The 13,781-nt window shown below is 35.4% G+C and overlaps 1 protein-coding gene across 1 annotated transcript in view; it reads left to right on the top strand.

Moving 5' to 3' along the window:
• Positions 1-9,344, top strand: part of LOC124405462 (gonadotropin-releasing hormone receptor) — a 246,756-nt gene extending 237,412 nt beyond the window's left edge. Inside the window, exon 5 of the mRNA XM_046880356.1 lies at positions 9,019-9,344. Coding sequence (XP_046736312.1) covers positions 9,019-9,325 — 307 coding nt within the window. The 3' untranslated portion in view covers positions 9,326-9,344. The remainder of the gene's footprint in view (positions 1-9,018) is intronic.
• The last annotated feature ends 4,437 nt before the right edge of the window (positions 9,345-13,781 follow it).

Below are 13,781 nucleotides of genomic sequence, written 5' to 3'. Positions count from 1 at the left end.
GTATCACGTAATGAATGTAAATAAACAAAATCCTTACAAATTTCGCTGCTGCTTAACCCGCCATCTTGAAAAAAAGTTATCTCCCTATATCTCGGTTACAATGCACTTTAGGCCAAAAATGGCAGAAACCTTTCGTGTAGATAATTATATTTTCTACTTTTCTTGTACAATAATTTTCTTTGTATTACTTACCGTTTACGACTTACACGACTATTACAATTTATTTATCGACTTTTTGACCGATATCTCTTCTAATAATTGTTTAAACAATAAAATGCTCAGAACTTAATTTTTGAATTTACAAATGACTACAAGTTTTACTTGAAACTTTTTCTTCTAAAACTAATATTTTTGAAGTAATAGCGCGTTGAATGTTGTTCACTTCTAATTCTTTTTCTCCATCTCTATCCAAGCCCTTCCCCCGACCCGACTCCTTCACACTTATCCCTGCTACAATTCAATTAATCACTCATTATCAATAACTCAATTATACCATTTGAATCGTTTAAACCGTTCCCTTCTTTCTTCCACCATTTCTTACATGGGAAGTAGTGGCACGTAAGTGCGTAATCGACGTACGTTTACGGACCCTAAAATACGGACACCTTGGCTGGGCGTGGACTAGCTTGCCGAAGTCCAAAAGTTCTACCCCGTAATAGAACGTCTTAACCACCAGTGAAATTAAAACAATCCAAAACCCATTCCAAGAACATCGTTATTAAAAGCATGAAAAACTTCACGCTGATTATGATTGTATGATTTGAAATATATTTTTTAAGCACGGCGCAATAATGGGATCTCAATATTTACTATTTTTTTGCAAGTTTTCCATCTTTCCAAATCAGAATTGAAGTTTTTCTTTTTGTAACTGAATAACTTGCGGAAAATTTTTTAAAGCATTAACTGTATTCAGGCCTTCTGACATTTCTCCACAGACAAAAATCTAAATCCAATAACATACGAGAAAGTTGTAACCGAGTAGAATAATAAAAACTCGAATTTCGATACGGAAAAACTAAGAACTTACAAAAAAATAGTAAATATTGAGTTTCCATTATCATATGGTGCCTAAACCCATCATATTTCAAATCATAGAATCAGTATACATTTTTTGATACGTTTAAAAATGACGGTTTCGGAATTGATATTTCGTCTTTTTTAAATTTTACTGGTGGTTAGAAAAATTAGAAAAAAAATCCGAGACTTATTTGGGTCGGTAAAAACATTGTATTGAAACACATAATTAAAATCTAAGGAGATGAGGGGCTGCGTGGGCTGCTGATTTGACGGGGAATGCTCCATATACAGACGTAGCCTAATGTTTTTGTCACAAAAAATCAATTTCATTCTACATGGGAGAAAGGAGAGGGATGAGCGAAGAATGGAGTCATGAAAAAAAAGTACTTACGATTGACAAAGCCTAATTGGCGGTCGTTAGTCTGAACGTTTATCCACTGCTACTCGTTTGATATCGTCGAGAACCGGGGAGGAATGTGGTCATTTGTGGGGGGGGGGGGGGGGGGGGGGGGGCAGCGAGTTTGAAAATCGTAACACTCCTTATACTTCTCTCTCTCAAAGTGTAATAGTTAATTTTCTTCCTAGTCGATTACATTGGCAACGGAGAATTTCAGCCCACAGCCGCCACCCGAGCTCTAAGTGGCCACCGTAATGAACTAGGGCGAAAAATTACCTGTCGCAGAATCAATTACCGTGTGTGTACTTTATAGTTTAGAGTATTGAGGAATTCCTCCAGACCACCTCCCAAATCAAATTCAAATAATTTAAAAACAATTTCCAATTTTTTTAGATTTTTATCACACATCAACTGTAATCGGTGCTTGTAATAGGCAGGATTTCCCCATTTAAAATACACGTGTTTCGGATACATTTTTAGTACATATTTTACTGTAAGAGTATGAAAATGGATAATGTAATAATGAGCAAAAAAATCTATAACCTCGAGATTTTAGTGGGCGTTAGTGCTACTATCTGAAAAAAGATTCACATCATCATACTTGGCAATCTAGATGCATTGCACTTCCTCTAAATGGAAAAAAGTTAGATTTCGAGGGTGTACAATTCGTTCAGATTGCATGGTATGATAATGTGCATTTTTTCTCAGGTAGTAGCACTAATGCCGACTAAGGCCCCACAGTTACAGATTTTTTTGAAGACTGTCACTCTTACAATAAAATATATGCTGTGAATGTGTCCAAAACGAGTATTTTAAATGGCGAAATACACACTCTTACAGGCACGAGTTAGGGTACATAAAAATCTGGAAAAATGAGGGAATTTTTTATAAATTATTGAGGTTGATTTGGGGGCTGTCCCGCGACAAAATCGGTAACACTCTCAATAAGGAAGATGTTCACGCGTCCGCGGCACAATTATTGGAATCGCGTCTCGCACGACGTGAACTCCTACAATTCTAATTAAAGGATTGTAGGTACTTCTGGATAAGATATTGATTGACTCGGAGTATAATATTTATATTTAAATATATTTAAGTACGAATCAATATGGTGAGAAGTTTACAGTTGTAGTTAGAAAATTGGTTAGAAGTTAGTTTGTTGAATGAGTTTCGTTTGTTTTCGATAGTTTAATAACGAGAATATAAGTTAGATATTCCCGGAGCCAATGATCCTTAGTTCAGTTTCGGGGCGATGGTACTAGTGTGTACCACCGTGAAGATCGTTTTAGACTGAGGTTTTAGTTTCGAAATATTTCTGAGGTAGATGATAATAGGAGTGGGAGTTTTGGTTTAAGGGTAGGAGACGGAAGTTAGGAAAATTCTTGGTCCTGATTTCTGATTGGTAGGAATATAACAAATTTTCGAATTGGTTGAGAAAATGAAAAGGAATGGCGTAGAAAGTGGGGAGAGGACCAGGTAAGAGTGTAAAAGTTAAACAATAGGCGACCGTGTCGCAGCCGCGTTGTCCAGGCTGGTTCCCGTACACATCTGTTGACCAACTGAGTGTCGTAAAAAATGGGAAAAACCCATGTGGGTGAAATTCGTGCTATGATTTGACTCGCCAAAAAGGTATTTATTACTTGATTTGAAGGTCCCGAATAAGTATATTGTTTGCCAGATGTGAGATAGTTACAGCTGCCGGACAGCGCGGCACGGACTGACCTGGCTGAGGCCATATACCGGGTTCGGCATGTCCGTACTTACAATCTAATGACTCTACATATTTTTGCTATAAAATGTATACGTCGCAACAGAAGATCCTGGTGCATTTGTATGAACCAAGAATTTTATTCTTTTCGTCGATTAATGCATTTTCTTCTTCCTTCTTTGGACACAAATGTTAGGCGTTGAGTGTGAGTGAAATTTTGATTCATCTAGCTTTGTGTTCCCGTGTGAAAGAAAAATTGCACGGGGTGCAAATTTCAAATGCACTCCATACTCAATACCCTTCTGAAAACTTGAAACGTGGAACTCAGTTGATATTTCCATTGAAGACAATGTCTCAACCCATTAGTCTAGAAATGTCAGACGATCCGTCAGAAGCCCCCTAGGATAAGTGTTGGCCCATGATTATCTTTAATAAAATGATATTTTTGGTTTTCCTTGAACTTGAACTCAAAACGGAAACCTATACTAACTTCTTTGAACAAACAATAATGCATAAAGCAAAATTATTTGAACAAAGCCGGACCTGTCTTCCACCCCCTTCGGTTTTCCTGATTTTTTGTTGGCATGTTATCCCACCCAGGGAATAGTCAAAAGCCAAAATATGAGATCCCGCAAATATTTATTAGCTAAGGCAGAGCCATTTGTCTTTTTTTCACATTTCAAACTTGAATTTGGGTCAATATTTTAACTATGTAAATGACGATACTGAGAACCATTGGATTACGCAGGTCGCGATCCAGTAGGAAGAGCGCTCCCAGAGATCCAGCTTCATGTCAATTTTTCATCTCATTGGCTAATTAATGCACAGGTAATATTAGGTTATTGTAATAATAATTAACTCCATTATCAATTCTAATTGATAACGGTTTTCAGTAAAGTAATAATTCCATCATCTTGTATTACTCAATCGCGAGCACAGCCGTAGTTAGGGGGAGACATTGTAGGGCGATGCCCTACCTTAAAAAATACCATAAACTAAGATAATATCTCGTGGAAAAAAATTAAACAATTATATTACATAAGAAAAAATATTCTGGGATGCTAAGTAAACTGTTTGTTCATAGTATGATATGATGAAAACAAAAAAATTAATTTACTGCTAGCATAGCGACATCTAAACGATGCCGAATTAACCACGGTTTGTCACAATCATATATACTAATTCTTTATTCGGGTCATAGATGGCATATGAAGTATGTGTGGCAGCTGCTCCCGTATTGCAATCCATGGTATGCGGAATCCCCTTTTAAACTATAATAAGCAAGTTAGAGGTTATTCATCTGTGGTGTTGATTAGTGCAGTGTAGGTACAGTATTTCAGTCAGTTAGCGAGACGACAGGTTTTACCAACGATTGTTTGTTTTTTGCTGTGAACTAAAAATTGATTAATTTCGCGATGGATATAAGGGCTTTCTTTAGCAAAAAGCGAAGAGTTAAAGATGAAATTAACCCCGAAGAACTCATTCCTCAAAACAGATGGACGCACAAGATGAAATAGCTACTTCTAGTCCTATGGAACCAATTTTAGTGGAACATGTTGGTAATCTTAGCTATGATATTCGTTCTGATGTCGCATAAATCGGAAACCCGATAAAGCGAGTTATTTTAGACATATATCCAAAAGAAAATAACAGGGCTTTTGTAGCGGACTGGTTGAAGCGATACAAATTTTTGCACTATTCTGTCGAGAAAGATGCTGCTTTTTGCTATCCTTGCCAGAAATTTTTACCTCATGGAAGCAAACAGCCTTCGTTCACTTCCGCAGCAGTCAGAAACAAGAAAATTACCACTGATTCAAAAACTGGTTTTCCAAAATACGAAAAATCCATTTCTTATACACAAGCCATGGCGTACATTTTTTCCAACAGATTGGTTTGGAATCTTTTTCTTTTCTCTTCAATTTCTTTCGAGAGTTTCTTGACAACATCATCTTGAATTCTTTCTTTTTCTTTTTTATTTTCGGCAGCTTCCATCATTTCTTGCGCCACATGATTAGCTTGAAAGTCTTTATTTCTTAGAGCCTCCTTCAATTCTGCAGTAGCTTTGAAAATAAGTATATCTGAACTTTGTTTTTGACGTGATAACGTCTTATAAATCGATGAACGCCGGCTGCACTCACGAAAAGCATGAATCATAGTAACGTTCCGCCTGAGCCGAGCGAAGCGTTCGGCTCGTTCCGCCTGAGCCGAGCGTGCAAGCGAGAGCGAGGCACGAAAAAGGTGCAAATAAATGTTAATTTATAGAAAAAATTGTAATTTTCAATCAACTCCTTCTTTGTGTTATACAAAATAATGATAATTCAGTGATAATAATTCAATTCAATTCATAAAAGTATGCCATTTTTCATCAATGTTTTCTTATGACGTTATCACGTAAAATTATCGTCCGTAAACCGACTTTACAGACAACCCGTCTTTTTTTTTTAAATTCTTATCTCTGTGCATTTTCAAATCCTGTTCTAACTTTTTGAAATTTCTATATATTTATATCTATTACTATCTCTCTATTTCTAGCGAGGTAGTATCAATCCCGTTTTACCGACAGGACGATTTTCTTCCGAATTCAATATCAAAGCAATATCGGTATTTTAGTAACTGTAAAAGAACTTGGAACTCTAGAAATAAGGTTGGTAATACGCCAAATAAAAAAGTTACTAAGGCAAAGAGTCGTAGACCTGTGCTTGTAAATTATTAGTTTTATTTATTCGCGTCCAATTCACAATTTCAACTGATTTTTCAGGTCTAACGATTCCATCAAGGGAAGAAGCTACTGTGGTCAAAGCTTGCTTAAGTCGACGCGAAGATAAAATGGAAAACACAATGCAAGTTTTGTACAGGCAGCGAGAGGCGTTCAAAGATACATATGATCTTTTTGCATCCATAGTGACCATAGGATGTAGCACAGCTATGTGCGAATCTACATTTTCAACTTTGACTGCAATCAATAGGCCTCGGAGGCTGTCAATGAGTCACCAAAGTATGGCAGACATGGTATTTCTGGCCTTTGAAAAAAGAGGAACGAAGTCAGTTGATCTGGATAAAGTCCTCCGCATTTTCAATAGGATGGCGAATCGAAGAATTCAGTTATTTTAAAGATGGACTTTTTATTGTTATATTGAATATAATGTTTGGAGAAATAATATAAGCCTGAATAAATAAATTTTTTGCTTTTATTTATCTATTACCCTCTCCCGAAAATTAAGTACTACCTCACTCATTCACACGCAAAAGTCAAGTACGACGAACACCGATTGACCAGATCAGATCAAATAAAATTTTTACCTCCACCCTACCTGTAATTATCGCTGCCCTACCTTTAATTCAACTCTAGCTACGGTCCTGATCGCGAGTGAACCATTTCAACACTTCGAGCAATAACTTTTTGGCGACTACTATCCAAATTCGAAATTAAACAAAACTAACCAGAAGCATCAGTCTGGTGTCCTTCTCTGATTTCATTGAGGCTCATGTGTGTTGTAGAACATTGAAAACTAAGAAACAAGTTTTTTTTTCTGTGGACAAACGGTTTAGAGGGGCGAAAACGATCCCCAAAGATGAACACCGAACGGGGTGATTTCTTGATCACTTTTCTTGGTTGGATAAAAAAATTTGAAAAAAATTCTGAAATATGTTTTTGATAGGATGGAAAAATATAAAAAAGTTTCAGTCAAATCGAACGGGGTCGGTGTTAAAAGTGGTCGATTTGGCATGGAATGCCCCATATAATCATTAACTACCACCGCTCAGCATCGTCTCACCGCCACAGGGAATATCGCTGAATAGCCGTATAGGTTGGACACTGTCCCACGAGGTAAAAAATGTCAATTTTGGATAAGAGAAAAACCCAGTTTCGACACCGCATATTTTCCAAACGGTTCGTTCTAAAAATTTGGGCGTGTGATCATGGGAATCATTGGTTTTTTCTCTAGGAGATGGGATAATAAGAAAAAAAAATTTTTTTGACCGTTTCCCCAAGATTTGGAAATTTTTTTGGTAAAATTTAAGTGTTTTTTACTAATATTTCTGTAGGTATTTGTCGTTGGACAAATCTTCGGTCATATTCTGTGAGATTCAAATATGATCGCGTCAAGTTGGATGTTGGATTTAGGGGTCGAGGTGGACCGGCCAGGTGGAAGAGGTGATTGGCTTTGAACAGGTAGGGTGGTCCTTATTTAGGCTGTTGACGGTTTTTTTTCGCCCCATCCCCCAAATCAACTTCAAATAATTCAAAAACAATTGCGTAAGTTTTTCAAATTCTTACCTCAGCTCTAAAATACTCCGCTTTGTGATCGAAGCTTCTTATAGAAATAACATGAGAAAGACTGTTTTTCTCAGGATATATTTTATTGTAAGAGTAAAAATGTTCAATAAAATCTATAACTGTGAGGTTCTAGTGGGCATTAGTGCTAATATCTGAATATCAGGCAATCTAAACGAATTGCACACCCTCGAAATCTGACTTATTTTTATTTAGAAGTTCAATTCGTCTAGATTAGTTTGTATGATGATGTGACTTTGTTTCTATAGATAGTAGCACTAACGCCCACTAAAACCTCGCAGTTACAGATTTTTTGGAACATTATCACTCTTAAAATAAAATGTGCATTGAAAAAAAAAGTTTTTCCCATGTTATTTCCTCAAAAAAACTTCGATCACAAAACAGGCTATTTTGGAGTTGAGGTAAAAATGTGAAAAAAAATTATGCAATTGTTTTTGATTTGTTTGAAGTTGATATGGTGGGTGGGGTGAAAAAATGGACAACACCCTAAATAAGGACCACCCTATTGACCAGTCACCCTACGAGAAGATGCCGAAGGATCAACATCAAATCAATACCTCGTAGTCCACATTTTCAATCTATTGGCACACTTCAATATATCCAATTTCACAATCTACATATTTTTTTTTTATTAAACAACGTTTGGTAACATGTTTTCTGAAACTATAAATGAAAACGTAACAATTGAAACAAGTTTATAACAAATAAAAGTGAAACGCTATCTACGAAAATGAAATCTATGTAACGAAAACGTGACGCAACGACTTGGTAAAATCGGTGATTAAAATACCTACTTAAATGTGAAAATGAACATTTATACATTTCAAATGAATGAATGATGAGAAATAATTAAAAAAACATAGCCTAGAAATTGGTGAATAAAAATCTTCTGAGGAAGACTAGAAAAAAAATTTAACAAATGAAAATGGTAAGAAAAAAAAAAAAAATCGAATGAAAAAAAAAATATTTTAAACATCTGCCGGCACCCCTTAACAGTGACATAGAGCATTGAAACTTTCAGGATCTTTTTTTTCAAGGTGAACTCAAGATTTTTCAAGTTGGAGCATGAACTTTCTTTTTAACGGCTACCCTAATATACACACCTCTGATTTGTTCATTTATTAAATAAAAAGAAAATATGTACAGTTTACTTAAAAAGAAAGAAATTACTCAAAATTGATAATAAAACGAAATTAATTGAGTTGACAGGTATATAATATATGTCTAAACAATTTTCTTTACAGTCTGAGTAAGTTCTTCCTATCATTTTCAATTTTATCAAAGAAAATCGTTGCAATTCTTGTTCCACAGTCAATTTTACAAGAGCAAACCAATTTTCAGTCATTCAATACAAAAAACCTCTGCGTAATCAAAAATAATCATATTCACGTGAAAAATATGAACAAAAGAAAAATGGGTCTGGCTCAGCCAATAAATTTTTCCGGGACCTAATATTTTGACTTTTCACTACCCTGTAGGCGGGTCTCACGCCCACAAAAAATAAGCCAGATCGAATGGGGTGGGGAACAGGTCCGGCTTTCCTTAAATACTTTTGCTCATGATCAGAAGATCTATATTCTGTTCGATTTCTGTTCACAGGGACGGATCAACGGTACAACACCGAACGACGTCAACGAACGCGAGCATGATGCTGGCACAAAGGGGTAGCAGTGCACGTCTAGTACGTCAACCGACCAAAAGTTCAAACCTTGCCTTGAACCTGGACCGTAGTAATTCCCAACGCTCTGACAAGACGTCGCTCGTTCATCTTCTGCAGGACGAATCGCGGAACAACAACGAGAAATCAATCAATGACGGACAGGCCCGCGTTGTCTTGCGGTATGGCGGGACCGAAAACGGTACCGGGGTGCATTTCGGTAACAAACTCGAAGATCACCACGTCTGACTTACAAAGTCTGTGAGAAGTTCAATTTCCTTCATCGTAGTTATTTAATCGAGATGAGTGTGAGTAACATTGCGTCAATTTGATATTCTTTGCGATTTGACGATTTTGCAACTTATAAATAACAGTGGTTTTGACGCCCTTGATATTCGAGTGTTAGCGTATTTTTCAAAATTGGCTCCAGTCATTTATTTGATCGTCATTTTTATATATGACTCAAAAAGCAATATTTAGATAAGTAATGCGGTTTTTTTTTAACAGCCAAAGTTTTTTTGTTGCTCTGATTTTTGACCCGTCAATGTTGGTACTGGAGAACGAAGAATTAACGAACAAAATCATGATTATATTAGATACCATCCCCCTCCTTACAATACTACAATGACATAAAAACTAGAAACAATTGTAATCATGATTTTATTCGCAAATTTTACATTTTCAAACCCCAAAATTCACGGTAAAAATCAGGGCAGCAAAACAAATTATTTTTATTTGTTGAACTGTTTAATCATTACGTTGCGAGATTCACGATCGATATGCACCCGGGTTACAGAAAGGGTTACAGAAATCGATTGCTTGGACAGGCCGAAGTTTCAATTCCGGTGAAGTCGCTCTGTAACAAACCCGGGCTTAATGGGCACCAATCAGCAGGATAGTTTTACTATTACTAATGCCAATCGATTAGGAGAAGAAAATATATTCTAAAATGAATTTTCTAGTTTGTCAGAAGAAGAAATAATGCATGGAGTAGGAAAAATAAGAGGTAATTAATTAAGTCGGTTAAAGTCTACATTATCATACATATGACAACAATCGTTGTGGGTGTAGGAAGCAAACAAGCGTTCATACTTTGGCACATAAGACCTGATTGAAATTGGATAATTCCAAGAAAGTCATACTAATCCACAAAGAGATAATTGTAAAGAGGTAAATGTTGAACGCATTTTTAGGAAATTCAGGTCCTTGGTCCAAACGTAGCATTTGACCTTGAGATGCTCGACATCATAGCTCATCGTAAAATTTTTCGCTCTGTTCATATCGTGGATCGAAATCATTGGGTCCCGTTTAAAAAAATCAACTTTTACTTGAAATGACCTTGAATGTCAAGGTCAAATCCAAAGTCACGACCGGACAGTAAAAAAAATTATACAATCTCAGTACCCAAATTTTTGTCTTACTACTTGACGTTTTCAAGTTATTCAGCCGTCCTGGAACTTTTCGGATATCTTGTACAGGTGCTCCATACTGAAACGGAAAATTGTTTCCTAATTTTTATTTGAACAGGCCTAGATATTTTCTTCGAATACTTGTACATACGTACCAAGGTATGTATAGATGCGATTTATTACTTGAACTGATTTATGGCACAACAGTTCTCGCTATAAAATGAGGCAATAATCATTGTCACATTGTGATTTGTTTGTAAGACAAAAAAAAAACGGGTTGTCTGTAAAGTCGGTTTACGGACGATAATTTTACGTGATAACGTCATAAGAAAACATTGATGAAAAATTGCATACTTTTATGAATTGAATTGAATTATTATCACTGAATTATCATTATTTTGTATAACACAAAGAAGGAGTTAATTGAAAATTACAATTATTTCTATAAATTAACATTTATTTGCACTTTTTTCGTGCCTTGCTCTCGCTTGCACGCTCGGCTCAGGCGGAACGTTACTATGAGTCATGCTTTTTCGTGAGTGCAGCCGGCGTTCATCGATTTATAAGACGTTATCACGTCAAAAACGTCCTTTTACTGCGAAAATAACGGAGTATAAAATATTCTTACTCACCGAAAAAAAATAAAAATAACACCAAGGATTCCTGCTTATAGGTAGATTTCTTGATATTCATGAAAAATAATAACGTTTCAATTGACACAATAGGAAATGTGATTCAACACGCTAAGTTTAAAGTGTAAAATATTTTTAAATAGTAAAAAACCTTAATTTGATCATTTGATTACGGTACTGTATTACATAACGTTGTAATTGAACGATTGCAGTTATTGTAATGCAAAGCATTTCGTGTTCACGACTAATTATTGATTCATTTTCATGCATCGACGTATCGGTCAGGTTGGTTGTATTTAAATATCACGCTGGCCATTATAGCAATATAAAAAGTTTCGAGTTATTTCGATTCCGTGATTACCCATAGCATGAGTTTAACCGATGACAAGTTTATACGGTAGTTACGCGGTCATATTATATCATATACGTTTTTAGAAGTTGCAAAATACACACGTAAGCTCGTAAGTATTTTACTGCTGCTATTTTATAGCTCGCAACACGCATAGGTGACGCATTGGAGTCGTGTCAGTACTTTTCCAACCTTGTTCACCCGTTACTCCACCGTATATTGCCTTATTCACCTAAATTATGCAACGAAAAAGAAGGAATCTCTGTCGCGTAAAATATCATTTGGGTTTCAAATATGAATCGATCAAACAAGTTCCAATCAATTAATACCGGCAGAGAAGCCGAAAATATCATTTGGGTTTCAAATATGAATCAATCAAACAAGTTCCAATCAATTAGTACCGGCAGAGAAGCCGAAAATATCATTTGCGTTTCAAATATGAATCAATCAAACAAGTTCCAATTAATTAGTACCGGCAGAGAAGCAGCTAATGATTCAGAAGAAAAACTCCCGGAAGAGGAGTCTAAATGATAGTTATTGTTTGGGAAAAGTAAAAGTTTATATGTTGAGCGTATAGAGAAAATTTAATAAAACCATTTGGTGACTCCACATCCTTAAAGGTTGCACGAATATAGATATTGTATTATATTCACATACAGGTATAATTTCATAACTCACATAAACATACCTGCCGATATCCACTATTCGAAGTTACAGTTACAGTAAATAAAAGTCAACCGAATTTTCAGAGTGGAAAAAAAGTACGGCTATCGAGAAGTAGGGTGGATTTCCATAACACTTTTTTCCATTTCCGCACATGAAGTAATAACGCAATTTCTATGCGGTTCTCTGACCTAAAATGTATTTTCAAAGATCTGAAATGATTTCCAACCTGCGCATGACAGGGTGTTGCAGCAGAAGCGTCGAGGATTGATCTTTAGAAGTTTTCAACAATTGCTCGAAGGATTCTTACTCCTAGGAAAATTCTGCAGCAAGCCCATAAGTTTTATATTCAAGACTTTGTTTTGGTACATTCCCTAAACAAACTCTCTCAGGGGACCAGAAATCCTTCTAGACCTCCGCTTGATTAATTCCGAATATTTTTTCAACTCTAATCATCGGTTATTTTCATAGAAAGTTTAATTTTTGTACCAATGGAATCTCCTTGCAGTGAAAAATGCACATCAAACTATCAATTGGAAGGGAAATTTTCTGTAAGGATTTCTGTAACGCCAACATTGAAGTTTTTTATTTTTTTTTGTTTATTCAACGCTATAACAATAAGTATAAAAGACAATATGGCTTTTTTCTCAATTGTTGGAGTGTCTGTGACACCAGTTCTTTTTTTTTCAATATCTAAAACTGAATCGTTGCAACTAAAATAAACTATTAATTAATGAGATATCACTAAATCCTAGCATTCACATTCCAAATCATAATTCTTGGAGTAATTGGACATATGATACTAATTTTTTTAATTTAGACGTCCGAAAACTTTATTCTGTTTTTACTGTACAAAATCTCATTAAAGTCCTTAAGATTGGCTTTTACAACCACTGGATTTAAAAGAAAATTCACTTTGCTCTGTTCTTTCTAACATCATATGTAAAATATTCTATGTATATTTAGAATTTGAAAGAAATAGGCTCGTGCATTTATCTTATTGACTATGTAAAGGAAAGAAAACAGCAATTATAACAAACTGTATAATGATAGATTAATTGTTCGTAGGATATAATATAGCTTTATGGTAGAATATAGCATACCTATAAGTCATTGTTTGATGATAACGAAAATCAATAAGAAAATCTGTCTCTTAAGTGGAACGAAAAATGTTCAATAAATCTGAAATAGTTGAGCTGATCAGTTCGTGCTTCGTTGTCACAGAATATTTAAAAACACGTGGTTTTTAGCTACTTGCGTTGAATTGGAAATAAATGAGTTTAAAATCGAACGTGCGTACAATGTATCCGTATTATGTAGAATCTCACAAAACTGTGCTGTAGATACTGCTTGGCGATATTTTGTTTATGAATATATGTATATAATATGCTTCACCGAGATTCGCGACGTGTTGCAATTATCCATATTAACTGGGATACTCAAGTATCCGACACCGTTAATGTATAATTGCAATTATGTAGAGTAGTATTTATATAACATATTTAACATACATATTGTATACATGGACGATTAATTATGCGTTATATATGTGAATGTATCTACCTCATATGTATGTATACTAGGTATATATCTATAAATGTAACTGTATGATGTAAAAAAATATGTAGGTACGTTGTACTGGTTTTGGAGAA

The sequence above is a fragment of the Diprion similis genome, chromosome 4, assembly GCF_021155765.1.
Source record: "Diprion similis isolate iyDipSimi1 chromosome 4, iyDipSimi1.1, whole genome shotgun sequence".
Lineage (NCBI taxonomy): Eukaryota > Metazoa > Arthropoda > Insecta > Hymenoptera > Diprionidae > Diprion > Diprion similis.
The sequence above is the reverse complement of the archived record's forward strand: the minus strand, read 5'-3'. Positions and strand labels throughout refer to the sequence as shown.